The 19,085-nt window shown below is 61.7% G+C and overlaps 2 protein-coding genes across 2 annotated transcripts; one reads left to right on the forward strand and one right to left on the reverse strand.

The window, feature by feature from the left end:
- The first annotated feature begins 1,819 nt into the window (after nt 1–1,819).
- On the forward strand, nt 1,820–12,471 carry STRIP1 (striatin interacting protein 1). Its single transcript, XM_082069354.1, has 21 exons — nt 1,820–1,982; nt 3,508–3,577; nt 3,848–3,922; nt 4,311–4,445; nt 4,703–4,823; nt 5,451–5,519; nt 6,260–6,366; nt 6,716–6,843; nt 7,488–7,670; nt 7,778–7,995; nt 8,234–8,299; nt 8,488–8,551; nt 8,835–8,906; nt 9,117–9,191; nt 9,420–9,517; nt 9,777–9,903; nt 9,995–10,095; nt 10,235–10,301; nt 10,433–10,537; nt 10,751–10,955; nt 11,710–12,471. Exons 1-21 carry the CDS (start codon nt 1,857–1,859, stop codon nt 11,955–11,957), a joined length of 2,460 nt encoding a protein of 819 aa, XP_081925480.1. The 5' UTR covers nt 1,820–1,856; the 3' UTR covers nt 11,958–12,471.
- A 1,153-nt stretch (nt 12,472–13,624) lies between these two features.
- ALX3 (ALX homeobox 3) lies at nt 13,625–18,696 on the reverse strand (the record flags this gene model as incomplete). Its single annotated transcript, XM_082069092.1, has 4 exons — nt 13,625–13,945; nt 14,461–14,523; nt 15,255–15,553; nt 18,456–18,696. The coding sequence occupies 4 exons, from the start codon at nt 18,694–18,696 to the stop codon at nt 13,625–13,627; spliced, it is 924 nt and encodes a 307-aa protein (XP_081925218.1).
- Between the last annotated feature and the right edge of the window lie 389 nt (nt 18,697–19,085).

Here is a 19,085-nt window from a genome sequence, read left to right on the forward strand (position 1 = left end):
GATTGTTTTTCCTCTTTTCCTTTCCGAGACGTTTGTTTCCTTCAGGAGATGTTTTGAAGCGGGGGAAGCGTCGGCTGCCGAGTCTGGGTGCTCACTGCGTCCCAGCCGCCCCGTTTCCCATCGGGGTGGATTTAAGGGTGTCTGGGGTTTATTTTTGGGGGGTATTTTGTTGTTTTCCTTTATGAGATGGATGCAGAGATGAGCCTTCCCCGTACCCCTGTGCGCCACAGCCCCTGCGCAAAGCCCTCGGCTCCCCATCGCTCCCCCTTCCCTGCGTTTCAGCCTCTCTCATTGCCTCCTTCATCCCCTTCCTCATCCTCACCCATGACGTGTTTCTCTTTCCCATCTCTTGCAGCTCGTCCCCGGGGTGGGGGAAGCTCCTTGCAACCCAACGAGGTTTCTCTTGGCTTATTTTATCTTCCCCAAATTACCCTTTTCTTCCCCCCGTTCGCGGGTAACGGGGCTGCTGCGGTACCTGTGACCGGGGGCTGCTCCTTCGCCCCCCGTCCCGTGGGTCCTGTTCTTGTGCCGCCCGCGGGGTCCCTCCTGGGCAGGTTTGGGGGTGCCGCTGCCCCGGGGGGTGCAAAGCTCCTTCGCGGGGACAGGATGATGTGACGAGGGACGCTCGTGGTTTTGATCACCCTGTTTTCTGCTCCTTCTCCTTCGACTTCTCCCTCTTTCTTGCCCTGCCCGGTCCCCTCCTGGACCGGTGCTGGGTCGTTTTCCCTCCCCACAGATTTTGGGGGTCACCTGCCTCCCTAGGACCCCCAAAAACACATGGGGGGCTCGTGCCGGGTTCCGCGAGCCAGGATGGGCATCCGTGGGGAGGGAGCGAGACCGCGTCCCCCATTCTCCAGGGGGTCCCCTGTGCTTTGCGGGGGTCACGGTCCCCCCGTTTCCCAGCTGGGGGCCACAGTTCCCCCTTTCCCGTCCCCCTTAAGGGCTCCATCTCTGTACAAGCCATGTCGGGGCGGGGGGAGCCCGGGGGGGGCGGTGGTGGCAGCGTCGGGCCGGGAGGGAGAGGTTTATTTTGTATATGAATGATTTTTAATGAATGCAATATTAATCCTTGCAGATTGAGCAATAAATCATTAAAAGTCTAATTAACCTGTTAGGAAAAACGAAGAGCTTTTTGCTTGTGGGTCGTTTATTTGGGCGAGCGAGTGAATGCAATCCCTTGGGGCCCCTGAGTTGTGGCTGAGCCCAGGCTGGGATCTGCCTGTGGCCACCCCCAATTGGGCTTTGGGGCCCCCAGCACCCCCAAGCATCTCCAGGGCCCCCTCCATGCTGCTCTGTGCCCTTTGACTTGGGGTTTAAACCCCACCTGGTCCCTCTGTCAGGGTCTGGCTGCCCTCTGAGGCCCATTAGGGCCCTTCTCTTTGGGGTCTGAGCCCCCCGAGCCCCTTGATTTGAGGGTTGGCTTGTTTTGGCCCCTCAGTTTGGGGTCTGGCCCCCTCGGAGCAGCGCTGGCCCTTCCTGCCACTCCCAACATGGCGGCCTCGAGCGGCCGGGCCCCGCCTCCGCGGGCCACGGGAGGGCGGAAGTGCCGCTCCCAATATGGCGGGGCTAGCACCGTGCCACACCTAAGATGGCCGCGCGGGGCGGAGCTTCCCCGCCCGACCGGGCACCGCGCCGGCTGATGCCACCGGGGGCGCGCGGCGCTGGGCGGTGACGCGGCCGCCGCGGCGGGACCGGCGGGCGGAGCCACATCGCAGCCGCCCGAGCAACCGGAGCAGCACACGCTCCCCCGGTGCCACTCCCAACATGGCGGCGGCGCTGCCCCGGCTCTCCCTGCCGCTCCCGCGAGAGGGAGGGGTGAGTCCTCGCGAGAGCTCGGCGCGGTGGAGGCGGCCGACATGGAGCCGGGCGGCGGCGGCCTCGGCGCCCCGGGGCCGCTCCCGGGCAACAACAAGGCCCGTGGCGGAGCGGGGCCGCCCGGCAAGGCCCGCGACCTGGGCCGCCCGCCGCGCAAGGACTCCGAGGTCAGCGCCGCTGCCGCCGGGCCCGGCTCCGGGGCGGGGGGGGGCGGCTTTCCCGGGGCTGGGGGCCGGGACCTGCCCGGGCCGTGCCGGTGTCCGCGGGCTCCGCCGGCCGGTTCGGCCCTGACCCGTGCGGTGCTTCCTGCCCTGCATGGGCTCCGCCTTCCCCCGGGCCGGGCCCGGTGCAGCCGCTCCCACCGGAGCTGGTGCTTCGGTGCCGGTTCCCCGGGCACAAGCCTTGGGCCGGTCCCGGGGCTGTGGAGCCGAGAGGCCGCTTTGGTACCGGCCCTGCTGGGTCGGTACCGGGCTCGGCTCGGTGCCGGGTTCCCGTTCGTGCGGCTCCTGTCCCGGGCCGGGCCGGTTTGGTCTGTCTGGGGTGTGGAGGCGGCTCGGGCCTGCGTCCCCAAATGGGCCTCGAACCCGCCACCCGCCGTCCGGGCTGTAGGACCAGAGGAACCGGCCTCAAGTTGCGCCGGGGAGGTTGAGGTTGGATTTAGGAACAATTTCTTCCCCAAAGGGCTGTGGGGCATTGAACAGGCTGCCCAGGGCAGTGCTGGAGTCACCATCCCTGGAGGGCTGGACAGACGGACATGAGGTTCTCAGGACATGGGGCAGTGCCGGGGTGGGGGAACAGTTGGACTTGATGGTCTTGAGGGGCTTTTACAACCCAAATGATTCTGCCCAGCCAGTGTGGCGGCTGTTGGTTCTGTGTGTCAGGTCCCTGTGTGGTGCTGGCTCCAGGGGTGACCGATCTCTCCAAGGGGACACCGAGGTCCCGGTAGGGACCCCTGAGCCGTGGGGTTCTGCTTTATTCCATGGCTTTTCCATTGCGTCCCCAAACCTGGTTTCATTCCTGGGTGGCTCCAGAGCCATCTGTTTCCACGGGTGTCCCACCGGGCTGGGGACACTCCAGAAATGACAGAGGAGAGAGCCCTGAGGAGCTCTGTGTCCACCTTGGGTGCTGGGAATGGCTCCCAGCCCCCCAAACCCACCCCGGACCCAGGAGCTCAGGTTTGATCCACCTGAACTCCAGGAGGGTTTTGCTGTGGGTCCACGTTGGTGACTTAGAGGGAGCAGGTGCTTTGTGCTCTGAGGCTTCTCCTGGATGTTTTTCCAGCCTTGCCAAAGCTGCTGGGAGTCGTTTCATTCTCACTGTTCGCAGCTGCTGTTGTCTCTCTGCTCGGCACTGGGGGGACAGCCCAAATTGTCACACATTTACACAAAATGGGTGAGCTCCGAGTGCTCCCTGGGCCCACATAACCCACCCTGAGGTTAAACACGCTCCGTCTCCTGCTTTATTTTTTGGCTTTTTGGGGCTTCCGGAGTGTTTCAGCGGCTGTGCAGTGCCTGGAGATGTAGGAGTTGCCATGGTAACGGTGATGCTGCTGCAGGTACATTTTAGGTCTCTTAAGCAGCAGATACAATCCTGGATTTGCGGGGGGGGTGAGGTGCATTGAGAATGTCTTGGGAATTTTGGTTTTCCTGAAAATTGCCATCATTGAACTGATTCTTTTCCTTCTGCTTTCAGGGTTATTCGGAGTCCCCAGACCTGGAGTTTGAATACGCAGACACCGACAAATGGGCAGCAGAGCTTTCTGGTGAGGGACTTGGCCCTGTGGGTCAATTAATCAGCCACAATTTCCTGGGAGTGATTAGAGGAGCTCTTTCAACTCCAGTGTTACTCTGTTGTTGTCTTTAAACGCCTTGTTCGTATTAAAAGAGACATTATATTGTGCAATTAATTTACGTGGGGTGTATTTTTTGCATTTCCTTCACCTTGGCTAAAACTGCAATTAACGGTGCTGGGCTGCAGTTTTTGTGCTGGCTCAGTGCAGGTTTTTGGAGATTTTCCTCTGTTTTTTTGGCAGAACTGTACAGCTACACGGAAGGGCCAGAGTTCCTGCTCAACCGCAAGTGCTTCGAGGAGGATTTCAGGATCCACGGTGAGACCCTTATCATACAATCACAGGATGGTTTGGGTTGGAGAGACCTTCCCAGCTCCCCCAGTGCCCCCCCTGCCATGACAGGGACATCTTCACCAGCTCAGGGTGCTCAGAGCCCCGTCCAGCCTGGCCTGGGATGTCTCCAGGGATGGTTCATCCACCACCTCTCTGGCCAACCTGGGCCAGGCTCTCACCACCCTCAGGGCCAACAATTTCTCTTGGACACCTGGCACCTCTGGGACAGGGATGTAACAAAGGAGACATTAATGCTCCGTCATCCAGTTGTCTGACACAAGGCACTCCCATTTTCTACCACGCTGAACCCTTTTGAGCTTTTCTTGTGCGGTTTGTACCCCCTGCCCTCACCCTGCCCGCTTTGGCTTTTCAGTGCGGGACAAAAAATGGACGGAACTGGACAAGAACCAGCACCGCACCCACGCCATGCGGCTGCTCGACGGGCTGGAGGTCACCGCGCGGGAGAAGAGGCTGCGGGTGGCCCGAGCCATCCTTTACATTGCCCAAGGTGCCACCTCTTGTCACTTGGGATATCTGGAATGAAGTTATTCTCATGGGTGCCAGACAGTTTATAGGAGTTTGATTCAAAACGTGGCCAACTTCCCCATGCTTTCCCAGCTCTGCGTTCCCCCCAGCAGGGCAGTTCTGTCCTCTACAGCTGGATTTTTGCTTTAAAATCCAGACTGTGCTTTTCTTTCCCCTGTGAAGTGCTCGGGGGTCCTGGGGATCCCTGCGCGGTGGGATCCAGCGAGGGCTTCGTTGCAGGCACGTTCGGGGAGTGCGGCTCCGAGGCCGAGGTGCAGGCGTGGATGAGGTACAACATCTTCCTCTTGCTGGAAGTGGGGACGTTCAACGCTCTGGTGGAGCTGCTGAACATGGAGATTGAGTGAGTTCTGGGCGAAAAAGCTTCAGGAATGGCTCTGGAGCTCCTCGGTGGGAGTCTTTCCAGTCTGTGGCAGTCACGTTGCTGGTCTGTCTCTCTTTAATCTGATTCCGGCAGCCACCAGAGTGACTGCTGTGGTTCTGGGTGGATATATAATGTGGAATTATACCTGATTTATACAGAAATTCGCTGCAGGCAGCAAATAGAGATGATAGTTCTCTATTGTTAGAAGCTCCTTCCTCTGGGATTAACCCGTGACTCCTCGCAGGCATCTCCCAGGGGCATTTTTACCTTCAAGGGATCTGAGATCCTGGGTGGCAGCCCCAGGCTCCTCCAAAGGGAGGGACTTGCCTTGATTTTCCTCTTTTGGATGAAACTCTCTTCTCCACGATCCACCTGAGATTCTTCCCAGGAATCTCCCAGAGTCTTTTGACCCTTTTCAACTCAAAATAACCTTTTCAACAAAAAATAACGTGTTCTTCAGATTCCCTCGGTTGCACTGTGAACAGGGGACTCCCCACAGCAATATCTGTCCTGGGGTTTGGCTCTGGCCTTTGGGTTGCTTGTGGGAGGGTTCAGACGTTCCAGATGCTCGAGGCGGGTCGCTGTGAGGCGGTTTTGTCTCGGCAGTAACAGCGCGGCGTGCAGCAGCGCGGTGAGGAAGCCGGCCATCTCCCTGGCTGACAGCACAGACCTCAGGTGGGAACGGGCGTGCTGGGGGGTGCGAGGGGAACCTGCGTTTGCCGGATTCATCGCTGGGCTCATACAGAGCAGGGGACACCGGGGGGTGGCCCAGGGCTGTCCTGGTTCTGGGAGCATCGTCAGGTGCACTCCGGTCTGATCTGCCGGTAAATGTCACCGAGTCCCAGGCTGGTTGGGGGTGCAGGACCCCTGTAGATCCCCCAGCCCACCTGCTCACACAGGGTCACAGAGCAGATCATACAGGTGGGTCCAGGCGGGTTTGAATGTCTCAGAGCAGGAGACTCCACACCCACTCTGGGCAGCCTGGGCCAGGCTCTGGCACCTCCCAGCAAAGCAGTTGCTCCTCATGTTCAGATGGAGCCTCCTGTGTTTCAGTCTGTGCCCGTTGCCCCTCACCCTGGCGTTGGGCACCACTGAACAGAGTCTGGTCCATCCTCTGACACCCACCCTGAGATACTGATCCCATTGATCAGGTCCCTCTCAGCTTCTCTTCTGCAGCTGAACAGCCCCATCTCTTCCAGTCTCTCCTCATCACAAAGATGCTCCAGACCCCTCCTCATCTTTGTGTCCCTCCCTGGACTCTCCAGTAATTCCTTGTCCTTCTGAAACTGGGGAGCCCAGAACGGGACCCAGATGGGTCCTCCCCGGGGTAGAACAACCTCCCTGACCCACACCGCCCCTCCAGAACTCATCCCAACCTCTGGTGTTTCACCCAAACTTCTGGGTTTTTTTTCCAGGGTGCTGCTGAACATCATGTACCTGATTGTGGAGACGGTTCGGCAGGAGGCCGAGGGGGACAAGCCCGAGTGGAAGAGCATGAGACAAACCTTCCGAGCGGAGCTGGGTGAGCACCAGGCGCTTGGGGGTTCACAGGACAGTGGTTTCCAGGGCTGAAGAGTGAGAGAGTGAGATGGGTTTTGGCTCTGGGCCTCAGCTGATGGGGGCTGGCAGCACTGGGCTGGGTTTTGCTAGGCTGAGCCTTGCTGGTGGGGTGAAGAGCGCTGAGCAGAGGAGGCCAGCCAGCCCTTTCTGCTGCCTGGGTGCTCTCCCTGGGGAAAGAAATCTCACTATTGGGGCAGAGTTAAGAAATGATGGAGGGTGCAAGGTCTTGGAAAGGAAAAGGAGCTGTCTGGGGAGAGAAGAGGATCTTGGAGATGGGGGGGTGAGGGATTCCTGGCTATCGCTGCTTCCAGGAGCCCCCCTGTACAACAACGAGCCCTTCTCCGTCATGCTCTTCGGGATGGTGACCAAATTCTGCAGTGGCCACGCTCCCCACTTCCCCATGAAGAAGGTGCTGCTCTTGCTCTGGAAAACCGTGCTGGTAAGGAGAGGCCGGGGGCTGCTTCTGGGTATCTGTGTATCTGTGATTCTGTGAGTCTGTGATTGTGTTTAATACGGTCTTGTTAAATAGGTAGTTCTGGATCATCAGGGGAATAAAGTCAGGGCATCGCTATCTACACATTTCTGGGTTTTGGCTGGAGAAATCTAAAATTAAAGTCCCTAAAGGCTGACCAATCAAGCTGCTGGGAAATGAAGTTGGTTTTGCAGAAAACCCTGTTATTTTGCAGTTTGTTTAAATCTGGAATATTTAAATGCTTCCTTTTAAGCTTTCCAGTTAATTGAAATGTGTTTTTTTTTTTTTTAATGCATTTAATGCATCTTACTATTATTGTTCTTAATTTGTATAATTGATAATATAAAATGAATTTTAGAGCACTGGGGCTGTTGAGCTGGAGAAGAGAAGCTGAGAGGGATCTGATCAATGTGATCAGTATCTCGGGGGGGTGTCAGAGGATGGACCAGACTCTGCTCAGTGGTGCCCAACACCAGGGTGAGGGGCAGCGGGCACAGACTGAAACACAGGAGGCTCCCTTTGAATACGAGGAGAAAATGGTTTACTGGAGGGTGCCCAGGGCCCTGGGAGAGGCGTCCCCCGTGCTCAGGGTGCCCCGCTCTCCCTTGCAGGGCACCCTGGGCGGCTTCGAGGAGCTCCAGAGCATGAAAGCGGAGAAGCGGGAGGTGCTGGGGCTGCCGCCGCTGCCCGAGGACAGCATCAAGGTGATCCGCAACATGCGGGCGGCCTCCCCGCCCGCCTCCGCCTCCGACCTCATCGAGCAGCAGCAGAAGCGAGGCCGGCGGGAGCACAAGGTGAGGCCGGGGACGGTGACATTACGGCGGGGACAGCTGGGCTGTGGGGAGTGACCTCGGAGCGGCTTGTCCCCGGGATAGTCACCTTGTTGTGCTTCTGTTTCCAGGCCTTAATTAAGCAGGATAACCTCGATGCCTTTAATGAGCGGGACCCTTACAAAGCTGACGACTCCCGTGAGGAAGAGGAGGAAAACGATGATGACAACAGCCTGGAGGGAGAGACCTTCCCCCTCGAGCGGGATGAAGTGATGCCACCCCCCACCCAGCACCCCCCCAGCGACCGCATCACCTGCCCCAAGGGGCTGCCCTGGGCCCCCAAGGTCCGGTGAGTCCGTGGGGCTGCCCCATAGCGAGAGCTGGAAAACTGGGGCTGTTACATGTCAGGAACTTCAGCAGCGGGTGTGGGGGCGATGTTGGGGATGCGGTGGTCACTTTGATGGCCGTTCTTTCGGTGCAGGGTGGCTCAGCACCATCTTTATCTGACCGCGAGGCTTTTCCTGTCACCCTGTGCCCATGGTGTCCCCAGGTGGGTGGGAAGATGTGACTTTGTCCCTTTGCTGCAGGGAGAAGGACATTGAGATGTTCCTGGAGTCCAGCCGCAGCAAGTTCATCGGCTACACGCTGGGCAGGTGGGTTCCTGCAGAGCCAGCCGGGGGGGCTGCTGATTTTGGGTGGGGGGCAGAGGCTGCTGGTGCGGGGGCTGCGGTTGCCCTGTGCTTGGCAGCGAAGTCCTGAGCTCGCTGGCTCCTCCTTGGGGTGCAGGTGGCTCCGCTTTGCTCCTGCCTGCGCCCAGCCCGGCTCTTTCCCTCCTCTCTAGTGACACCAACACCGTGGTGGGGTTGCCCAGGCCCATCCACGAGAGCATCCGCACCCTGAAGCAGGTGAGTACGTTATCATCGAATCATTTAGGTTGGAAGAGACCTTTAAGATGGTCAGGTCAAGAGAGTTGAGAGAAGGGAACAGAGCTGGTGAGGGTCTGGAGCACGAGTGTGATGGGAGCGGCTGAGGGACCTGGGGGGTTCAGCTGGAGAACAGGAGCTGAAGGGAGACCTTCTGATCTCTGAACTGCCTGAAAGGAGCTTGGAGCCAGGGGGGGTCGGGCTCTGCTCCCCAGGAACAAGTGCCAGGATGGATCATGGTGTGACCCCCCCGCTCTCTCTGCAGCACAAGTACACGTCGATCGCGGAGGTGCAAGTGCACATGGAGGACGAGTACCTGCGCTCGCCGCTCTCTGGAGTGAGTGTGGGACGAGAATGGGACAAAAATCCTGAGCTGGGGGCATTCGGTCCCGCCAGGCCTCTTGCCACGGCTGGGGGTTTGCTGAGCTGGGGAGGGAGGGTGGGGGTGTGGGGTGGATCCTGCCCTTTGGATTGAGGCCCTGGGGCTGAGCCCCCGGTGCTGGTGGCAGCTCCTGGTCTGAGGTTTTCTGGTCTCTCCTGGCACCAGGGGGAAGAAGAAGTGGAGCAAGTCCCTGCCGAGATCCTGTATCAGGGCCTCCTGCCCAGCCTGCCCCAGTACATGGTGAGCTGGGGGCACTGGGGGGGGCACGGGCTCCACTCTGTCCTCCTGGAGCTGATCTGGGGGTGCCTCACCCTGGGGCCTCCCTCCACTGCTCTATCCCTTTCCACTGATGCCACCCAGGTTTTCCTCCCTCCACATACACATCCCGTTACTCTCTCCTGTGGTGGGGACGGGGTCCTGTGGCTGCTCCCCCCATTCCCATCCCCTTTGCCTTCTCTTTCTCCCCAGATCGCTCTGCTGAAGATCCTCCTGGCCGCAGCCCCCACCTCCAAAGCCAAGACCGACTCCATCAACATCCTGGCCGATGTCCTGCCGGAGGAGATGCCGTGAGTGACCGTGAGGAGCGAGTGGAGTGCTGGGGGGTGGTGAGACGGGAAGGGGGCACAGGAGGGAGCTGGGGGGATCTGGGGTTTGGGCTGAGGCTTCCTGGTTGATCTGACCATCTCCTGTGTGGTGGAGTGCCAGGAATTGTGCAAGGAGCTGGTTGTGGGTGGCTCCTGAGAGCCCGGGGGAGGGCAGGACTGTCCCCTGACACCTGCGGGTGGTGACAGTGCCCCAGGCCAAGGGTCCCTCTGTGTCCTTCAGGACCACGGTGCTGCAGAGCATGAAGCTGGGAGTGGACGTCAATCGGCACAAGGAGATCATCGTCAAAGCCATTTCTGCCGTGCTGCTCCTTCTGCTCAAGCACTTCAAGCTCAATCACATCTACCAGGTGAGGTGGGCTGGGGTCCAGCCCCGCCACGGGGCTTTGGGCACGTGCAGGACCCCAGGGTCTGTCCCAATTCATCTGCTTTTCTCCCCAGTTTGAGTACATGGCCCAGCATCTGGTCTTCGCCAACTGCATCCCACTCATCCTGAAGTTCTTCAACCAGAACATCATGTCCTACATCACTGCCAAGAACAGGTAATGGGAGGGGCTGCCCACCCGTGTCCCTGACGGGTGTTTGGGGAGGTCCCTGCTTGCTTTGCCCCTCCCTGATCCCTCCCTGTGCCCTGTGCTGTGGGGGCTGCAAACAGCGTGGCTCCCCCTCTCCTTCCCGCAGCATTTCTGTGCTGGACTACCCGTACTGCGTGGTGCACGAGCTGCCGGAGCTGACGGCGGAGAGCCTGGTGAGTCCCCCGCTTTCCGGCCAGCTCCTGGCACCCTGGGGTGCTCCCCGGGGGGGGTCACGGGATGCGGGGGGGCCCCTGACCACACTCTTCCTCACGCACCCCCCTCACCCGGCTCTGCTCTCCTGCAGGAAGCCGGAGACAACAACCAGTTCTGCTGGAGGAACCTCTTCTCCTGCATCAACCTCCTGCGCATCCTGAACAAGCTGACCAAGTGGAAGCACTCCCGCACCATGGTGAGGCTGGGGACCCGCTGGGCTGTCACGAGGAGGGGCTGGGGACCGTGGGGAGGGTCCCTTGTGCTGCACCCCAGACCTTGCTGGGGATCGGGAGGCGCAGGAGGGTGGGTGACGGGGAGCGGGAGCTGCAGGGATGGGTTTGTGTGCTGGAGGAGGGGGTTGGCGCATGTGTGATGGGAGGGACACGAGGGTCACCCGCTGTCCCCGCAGATGCTGGTGGTGTTCAAGTCGGCGCCCATCCTGAAGCGGGCGCTGAAGGTGAAACAGGCCATGATGCAGCTCTACGTGCTGAAGCTGCTCAAGGTCCAGACCAAGTACCTGGGCCGGCAGTGGAGAAAGAGCAACATGAAGACCATGTCGGCCATTTACCAGAAAGTGCGGCACCGCCTCAATGACGACTGGGCCTACGGCAACGGTACGTCCCTCGCACAGCTCCACAGCATCCCGTCACCCGGCGTGTCCTTCCTGCTCCCCACAGTGACGCGTCCGTGCCCAAAGTGAGGGGGTTCAGCTGGAGAACGGGAGCTGAGGGGAGACCTTCTGATCTCTGAACTGCCTGAAAGGAGCTTGGAGCCAGGGGGGTCGGGCTCTGCTCCCCAGGAACAAGCGCCAGGAGCAGAGGAAACGGCCTCAAGTTGCACCGGGGGAGGTTGAGGTTGGATTTAGGAACAATTTCTTCCCCAAAGGGCTGTGGGGCATTGGAACAGGCTGCCCAGGGCAGTGCTGAAGTCACCATCCCTGGAGGGTTGGACAGACGGACATGAGGTTCTCAGGACATGGGGCAGGGACAGGGCTGGGTTATGGTTGGACTCAATGGTCTTGAGGGTCCTTTCCACTAAAATGATTCTGTGATTCTAAACCTGTCCCTGTGCTGCTTTGGGCTCACACAGCCCTCAGGTCTGGGGCGCGGGGACGGGTTTGGGGTGGTGGCATCGCGGGGAGGAGCTGTTGGTGGCTTCTTACTCCGCACCCTGGGTGTTGCTCTTTGTAAAATACAGAATCATAGAATGTCCTGAGTTGGATTGGACCTACAAGGGTCATCGAGTCCAACTCCTGTCCCTGCATATGACACCCACACAGTTCATACCGTGTCCAACCTTTCCGAGGGATTTGGGTTGGCTGGAGGGCCCCCAGCTCCCCTCTGACACCCCCTTTTCGCTCTTCCCCAGACCTGGATGCCCGTCCCTGGGACTTCCAAGCGGAGGAATGTGCCCTGCGCGCCAGCATCGAGCGTTTCAACTCGCGGCGCTACGACCGGGCTCACAGCAACCCCGACTTCCTGCCGGTGGACAACTGCCTGCAGAGCGTGCTGGGCCAGCGCGTGGACCTGCCCGAGGATTTCCAGGTCAACTACGACCTGTGGCTGGAGCGCGAGGTTTTCTCTCGCCCCATCTCCTGGGAGGAGCTGCTGCAGTGACGGATGATGTGGAGGCAGGACGGGGGGGTTTTTGGGGACGTCTCGAGGCCAAGCTGCTGCCGAGGGGCAGGGAGATGAGGTTTTTGGGGGGGGTCAGTGGGTGTTTGGACCCCCTGGATGGGCTTGGGGAGAGGCTGGAGCTCATCGAGACACCGTCCTGCTCCTCCGATCCTTCCTGGCTGAACCCCAAGCAAAGGGTGACAGCTGGGGGGGTCCCATTGGGTGGGGGGCACCTCTGGTCGAAGCTTTGGGAGGCAGCACCCCCCTTTCTGCCCCCCCCACCAGAGCAGGAGCAGCTGGGGGTGCGGGGCAAAGCGGGACAAGGGGCCCTTTGGTGCTGCTGGGGCAGGAAAAGAGTCTCTGTCCCCCCCCAGATCCTGCCTGGGGACATGGTGACAGGGTTGGGGTGACGGGGCTGGGGGGTGGAGGCTGCAGTGTCCCCTCACCCCGCTTGGGGGGGCAGATGAGCTGTACATATATATATAGATATATATATATTTCGTGGTATCTCTGACCCGAGTATGTCTGGGCTCTCTGTCCCTGTCCCCCCCGGTCTGTCCCCCCCCGGGAAGCAGCAGCAGGCGCACGACGTTTGTCACCTCATGTCCTCATCCCCACTCTCTCCTCACGTCCCATTTGGGCTGGATTATTGTCACCGAACTGTTTCATATTTATTTTACAAGGCAACCCATTGGCCTGGGGGAGCTGGTGGCCTTGGGCTGGGGGGGTGGGCAGGAGCTTGTCCCCTTCCCCAAACCCTCCTGGGGTCTGTGACACCGGTTGGGGGTGTCACTGGGATTTTCTTCAGCCCCTGCTCCCAGCTGAGCCCCCGGGTGCTTCCCCAGCACCCCCCGGCCCCCAAAACACAGGGCTGGTGCGGATGGGGTGTGAGCGGAGCGCGGCCCCCCCGCCCCGCTGTTCCGCAGCTGCCGTGGCAGGCGCTGCTTTGATAGCGCTGCCCGAGCCATAAATAACTTATTAAACATGGCTTTTATTGTTTATAAATGAATAACAAAAATTCCCTGGTGGGGGGGGGGGGGCTGTGAGATGTCCCCGGTGGGGGGGGCACCCACACACGGCTGGGAAAACTTGGTTTTCTGACCCAAATGGGGCTGGAGCAGCAGGTTGGGTCCCTCCCTGGGGGGGCCCAACTGAGGTTCCCCCCCAGTGTCAGGAGACTGGGAGCTGGGGGCAGAGCGGCATCGCAATTTTGGGTTTTTTTTTGGTATGAGGGGCCCTGACAGCACCTCCTGTTGGTGGGGAGGCTGGGGGGGCCCTTTGCCCGTGGTGGGGGGGTCATAGTGGCTGGAGGACGGGATGGGACGTGTCACCGTGACCTGGCACTTGGAGGGACCCCCGAAGAGGCTGCGCCCCCACCCCCGCAAACTCCCTGGTATCTCCATCAAATCCCTTTCTCTGAAGGTGCTTGGGGGGGCTCAGGAGTTTTTGGGAGCTACATTTTGGGGGGGGCACGACTGGGTTTGGGGGTGACCCTTTTCCCCCCCGGCAGCTCTGGTACGATCCCCCTTCACCCGAGGATGGAGTGGGCTGGGATGCAGAGGGTGCTCAGGGTGGGGGGTCAGGGTGCCCCCACCCCCTGGTGCTGGGGGGGTGACCCGCACTCCGGGGCGGGGGGTGACCGGTCCGTGTCCCCCCCGGGGGGGGAATCACGTTGCCCAGTTCAGCAGGGGGCCGGTCGCCTCCTTGCTCTTCATCCTCAGCGGCACCAGCGTGGGCGACTTGTACTCGTGTTCGGGGGCCGGTTCGAAGTGCGGGGGGGTCCCCAGCCCCGGGGGGGGCAGCCCGTGCAGGGAGTAGAGGCTGTTGATGGCGGGGTGGGGGCTGGGAGAAGCGGGGATGCCCATGAAGCCGCCGATGTTGCTGTGAGGGGGGGGGTACGGGGACATGCAGGGGGACGGGATGTTCTCGGGGGGCAGGAGCCCCGGGGGGGTCCCAGGGCCGGAGTTGGGCCACAGGTTGTTCTGCAGCTGGAAAAACAAACGAAAATAAAGCCCAAAGTGAAGCATGGTGGGGGGGGGCAGATGGGGGTGGCAACCACATCCCTCCCTCGTATCTCCCCCCCGCCAGGGTGTGTTAATTTAATTCACTGGGTGGGGCGGGGGGTGAATCCCGGTTGAAATGGTCCCACAGGAGGAAGAGAAAGCAGCATCGGGGTGCCAAGCTGAGTCCCGAATTGTTTTTACACTTTTCAACATGGAAAGGCGCTTTTGCAGAAAAGGGGGGGACAGGAAGCACTGAGGGATGTGGGGGGGGACACCCCAAAACCTGCCCCCAAGGGTGTGTTCCTGCGGGAGGTGTTGGGGGGGGACATAAAGCAGCATCTTTGACGAAATGCAATGCTGCATCTTTCCCAAGGAAGCACAGGGGCTGAGGGGGGACGGGGGGTAAAGGTGGGTGACGTGGGTCCCGCTGGGGGCGCGAGGGGCCGGGACCCCTTCCCGGGGGGCAGCGCTGGGGGGGCGGCCCCCGCTGCATCTCTCACCTCCTGCATTTTCCCGTAACGTTCCCGTTTCCGCCACTTGGCCCGGCGGTTCTGGAACCAGACCTGGGGGAGGAGGGGGCTGAGGCGCAGGGACCCCCGCCCGACCGGGGGAAGGACCCAAACGCCACCCCGGTAAACGGGGCAACCCCGGCCCGGCTGGAGCTCGCCCGCGCTCGTCTCTGCTGGGAGCAGAAACCTCTTTTCCCTCCCGGAAAACATGAAGTTCTGCCCCCCGCACCGTCTGCTTCTCTCCCTTGGGCATTTTCACCCCAGGTTTGGGTGCAGAACGAGGCTCTTTGGGTCTCCTGTGGTCACGATGACCCGTATGTCCCCTCCGGTGCTGCCGGTGGCTCCAGCAGCGTCTCCCGGGGAGGAGCAGCCGGTACCGGGGTGTTCGCCGGGGGGCAGACGCGGTTACAGGTAATTCAGGTCTGGGGTGCTGGTTGCAGGCTCGGGTGCATGTCCCCTGCCTGTGCCTCGTCCCCATGGGGGGGCGGCAGCCGGCACCCTGTGGGTGCTCACTTCTCGCTTTGTTACCCCCCACCTTCTCTTTTCTCCCCACCCGCTGCCCCCTCCAGCCCCCCCTTCCCACCGGGAGCCCCAAACCACATGGAGACCCCCCTGGAAGGAGCTCGCGGGCCTGATGCCACCTTGCCCCGTGTCCTGGGATGTGTCACCCCCAGCCCCATTGCTGAGGTTTAGCAAAACCCGGGAGAAACGGCTCCTAACTCAGCATCCCCCAGCCCTGGTGCCACCACCGGGGTGGCCGTCCCCATGGGTCCCCGTGGCCGTACCTGCACCCTGGCTTCCGTCAGGTCGGTCCGGAGCGCCAGCTGCTCCCGGGCGTAGACATCGGGATAATGCGTCTTCTGGAAAACCTTCTCCAGCTCCTCCAGCTGGAACGTGCTGAACGTCGTCCTGTTCCTCCGCTTCTTGCTCTTGCCCAGGGGCTCGGGGGGGTGGGGGACCCCGTGTTCCCGGAGGCCACCCAGGGGTGCTGCCAAGGGACACCCCAACTGCCCCGAGGTTTTCGGGGGGGCCCGGCAACCCGTGGGCATCACCTGGTACCCGCCTTTGCATCCCTTCTCCCTGCCTTGCAGGGGGAGACACAAGACACGGGGGTGTTAATGATGTTAATGCTGTTAATGAAGCCAAGAGCGCTCTGTGCCCACAGCCCCCCCATCCCTGCGCGGTCCCCGTCATCCTGGGGGATGTTGGGGTGCAGTCGCAGGAGAAAGGGGCTCAGCACAGCGGCTCAAATCCAGCAGCGGGGAGGGCGCTGTGGGCAGGGGGTGTTGGGAAGCCCGGCCAGAGCAGCGGGTCCTCAGGACCGTCTGGGACGCTGCGATCGGGGGGTGCGAGGGGACAGAGGAGACGAGCGGGGGCTCGTCTTGCAGCTCAGCTCTCCCGCCCCTCCTCGTCCTTCTCGCCGGCCCCCTCCTCATCCTCCTCCTCCCGCCCCCTGCCAGCACGGGCCGGCACCGTCACCCCGCTCAGATCCCCCAGTAACCCCAGTCTGCCCCATGAACTGGGCCACATCCAGACCCCAGCGCCCGAGCTCGGTTCAAGGGGAGCCCCTGCGGCCCCCGGGCCGGCGTTTCCCTGGAGCTGCAACTCCCAGGAAACCATTTGGAAAGGAGAGAAAAAACCCCAAAAAAACACCTTTTTGCTCAAGAAAAGCTCCACTTCCCCACCCTCCCGGGGGGCACACAAGAAATGTGGGGATTCCCCCCATTCCCCTCGCTGCCGCATCTCTGGGGTGTCTGATGAAATGGGTTTGAGGTGATAAGTCACTGCTACGTGTTTCGGAGGTCACCCTTGTCCCCATGCGGGGACACACGGAGCTCAGCAGCTCCGGGTGCTGTTGGGACCCCGAGGAGCTGAACCAGTGAAGGGAGAACCAAGGGGGGACTTAGCAGATGGGGGGGACAGCTTGGGGACCTCAAGCCTGGGCTTCACCCAGGAAGCAGACAACCTGAAAATGATGGGGTTTTGCCTTCATTTCACCTCCGCCATCTCCAGAGACCCAGATTTGCTGCAGACGGAGACCCCCGGCCCCCTCGCAGGGGCAGGATCGGGCCCATGGCCACGCTGGGGGCCGCGAGGGGGGAAATCGCTTCCTCCGGGACGGACCCTCCTTCCCGGCCCCTTCCCGTCACATCCTGGGGAGCGGGGTCCCCGTCCCGCGGAGCCCCCCGCGCCCCCCGAAACCAGCCCCGGCCGCGGCCTTTTCCGGACTTTCGCTTTTGATTTTTGGTTGTTTCCTAATTAAGGTAATTTGGGGGTTACGGCGCGCAGCCCAGAGTGCAGATCCAGCTGCTTTGAATTAAGGGGAAAATGTTGTCTGGGGGGGTTTGGGGGGGCGGTTGGTCCCCGTCACTCCCAGTACCGTTCTGTCTATGGTGGGTAACGGTGGCGGGACGAAGCCAAATTGCCATTTTCTTCACGCTTTGTCCTCCGAAGGGCTTGGCCTCCGGGCTGGTGGATTTTAATGATAAAAACAAGCCCTACCAAGGAGCGGAGCGAAGGCAAAAAAACCCCATGGGACTGAAAATATGGAAAAATGACCAAAATTTAAAAATTGCGCTGCACAAAGCGGTCGGATAAATGTATTTGGTTTGGGGTTTTTGCCCTTTTCCGAAGGCAACGCGCCGCCTTTCCGAGCGACCCGCGGGTTTTGGCGTTGGAGGGGAATAAATGGGCAGAAAGAAGGAGAAGGCAGGAAGGGAGCAGGATATGGGCGCGTAGCTAAATAAACACGGCATCGCAGGGGACAAAGAGGATGGGAAAAAGAGAACATATAGATATTTCTCCCCCCTCCTGCCTTTCTTTCCTAAACTGACACCCCCTGAAAGATTTGGCGGGGCTGGGGAAGCCAGCAGCTGGGGAACAGCTGTACAACTCTTGGGTTAACCGGGAGGGGAGAGGAGAACTCGAAAGGGATCATTAGTGAAGGGATGGGGGCACAGAAAGGCCTCCCGGACCCGGGGGAGACATCGCAGCCACCGAACGGCCCCCCCGGGGCCATCAGCATCCCCCAGCGCACCGGAGCAGGTAAGCCGGTACCGGGAAGGGACCAGCCCAGTGTCCCCAGTGTCCCTGGGGGTTTTTCTACCTGTTTCCCCCAAGCTGGGAGCGGGGCGGCTTTGATGGGCCCCACCTGGTTCCCATTACACCCGCGGCACTGCCTTTTTCTTCTGAGATTAAAGCAAACCCGGGATGGGGGAATAAAAGGCCCGTGGGACGGGGGAGCCCTGGAGGGATGAGCCCGGTCAGCCCCGACGGCCCCGGCTGGGAGGGAACGTGTGAAGGAGAGGTGGGTGCTCGACCGGTGGGAACGATGGGAACGGGGCCGGGGATGCGCCGGGTCCTGCCCGGACAGGGGTGCGCAGTCCCGGAGCCGGGAACCGGGAGCCCCGGAGCCGGGAACCGGGAGCCCCGGAGCCGGGAACCGGGAGCCCCGCGGAGCGGCCTCCCGGGCCGGGAGCTGTCGGTGCTGCCCGGTCCCGGAGTCCCCGGCCCGTCCGTGCGGCCGGAGCGCCGGTTGCTGCCGCCGGTGCTGCCCGGTGAGGCCCGGGCGAGACTTTGCAGCCGCCTCCGAGGGACGGCGAACGGGCTCCGACCCCGGGAACGGGCTCCGACCCCGGGAACGCTCCTCTCCAGGCCGGTCCCCTAGTCCCGACAGCGGCGCCGCGTATCTCCCATCGTCTCTTTCCCCTCTTTCCCCCCGTCCTGTTTCTCGATGTGGGGAACGATCCAGGACACCTCGGTCTATGTCGCGACACAGTCGCGGTTGCCCGACACCCGGGAGCACCGGCTCCCGTCGGGGATACCCCGGCCATCTCCGCTCCGACGGGGCCGTATCGCGACATATCGGTGCGGTCGGGGATAGGGCCCTGTGAGCGGGCTCAGGGCTGGGGGTCCCAGCAGCCCCCGGGGGAGGGTAAAGAGGCGGCCCCGGTTCCCCCCGTCCCCCCCGCCGCTCTCCCCGGTACCTGCAGCCCCGGGCGGGTCGAAGGGCTTCGCATTGACGGTTACGGCGGGGGGGCCCGGGCTGGCGACCCCCAGGTAGCGGGGCTTGTCCGGGGGGCAGCGGGCCGGGCGGGGGCTGAGCGGCGGCGGGTGCCGGGGGGGTCCCGGTGGCCCGATGGCGAAGGCGGTGGGAGCCCGGGGGAGCCCCGGGGGGGGTCCAGCCCGGCGAGGTGGGGGCAGAGCCGGGCAGCCCGGTGGCTCCATAGCGCAGGTTGGAGGGAACGGGGGGAGGCCAGTGGGGAGCGGATTTTGTGCGGGGGGCCGGGGAGAAGGGGGATGGGAAGGGAGGGATCGCCAAGGACCCCCCCCCCATACACACCCCCACCCACTGCACACCCCAGCCCACTTCCCCCACTCCACAGCCAGTCACGTGTGTCCTCCCATCCCCTTCGTTAACCCTCTAATCCCAATTTCCACCCCCCCCAGCCCCACGGTCCCTCTCTTCGGTGGGTCTGGCCAGTGTTCTCCCCCATCCTCTGGGCAGCGGCCATGGGGGGGCCCTGCTCCTCCCCTCCCAGTGCTCCCAGTGTCTCCCAGCTACAGGAAATGCCCAGGGCCCTTCCTTGGTTTAAAACTTCATCCCCATCTGCAAC

The sequence above is a fragment of the Streptopelia decaocto genome, assembly GCF_964273445.1.
Source record: "Streptopelia decaocto genome assembly, chromosome: 19".
Taxonomy (NCBI): Eukaryota; Metazoa; Chordata; class Aves; order Columbiformes; family Columbidae; genus Streptopelia; species Streptopelia decaocto.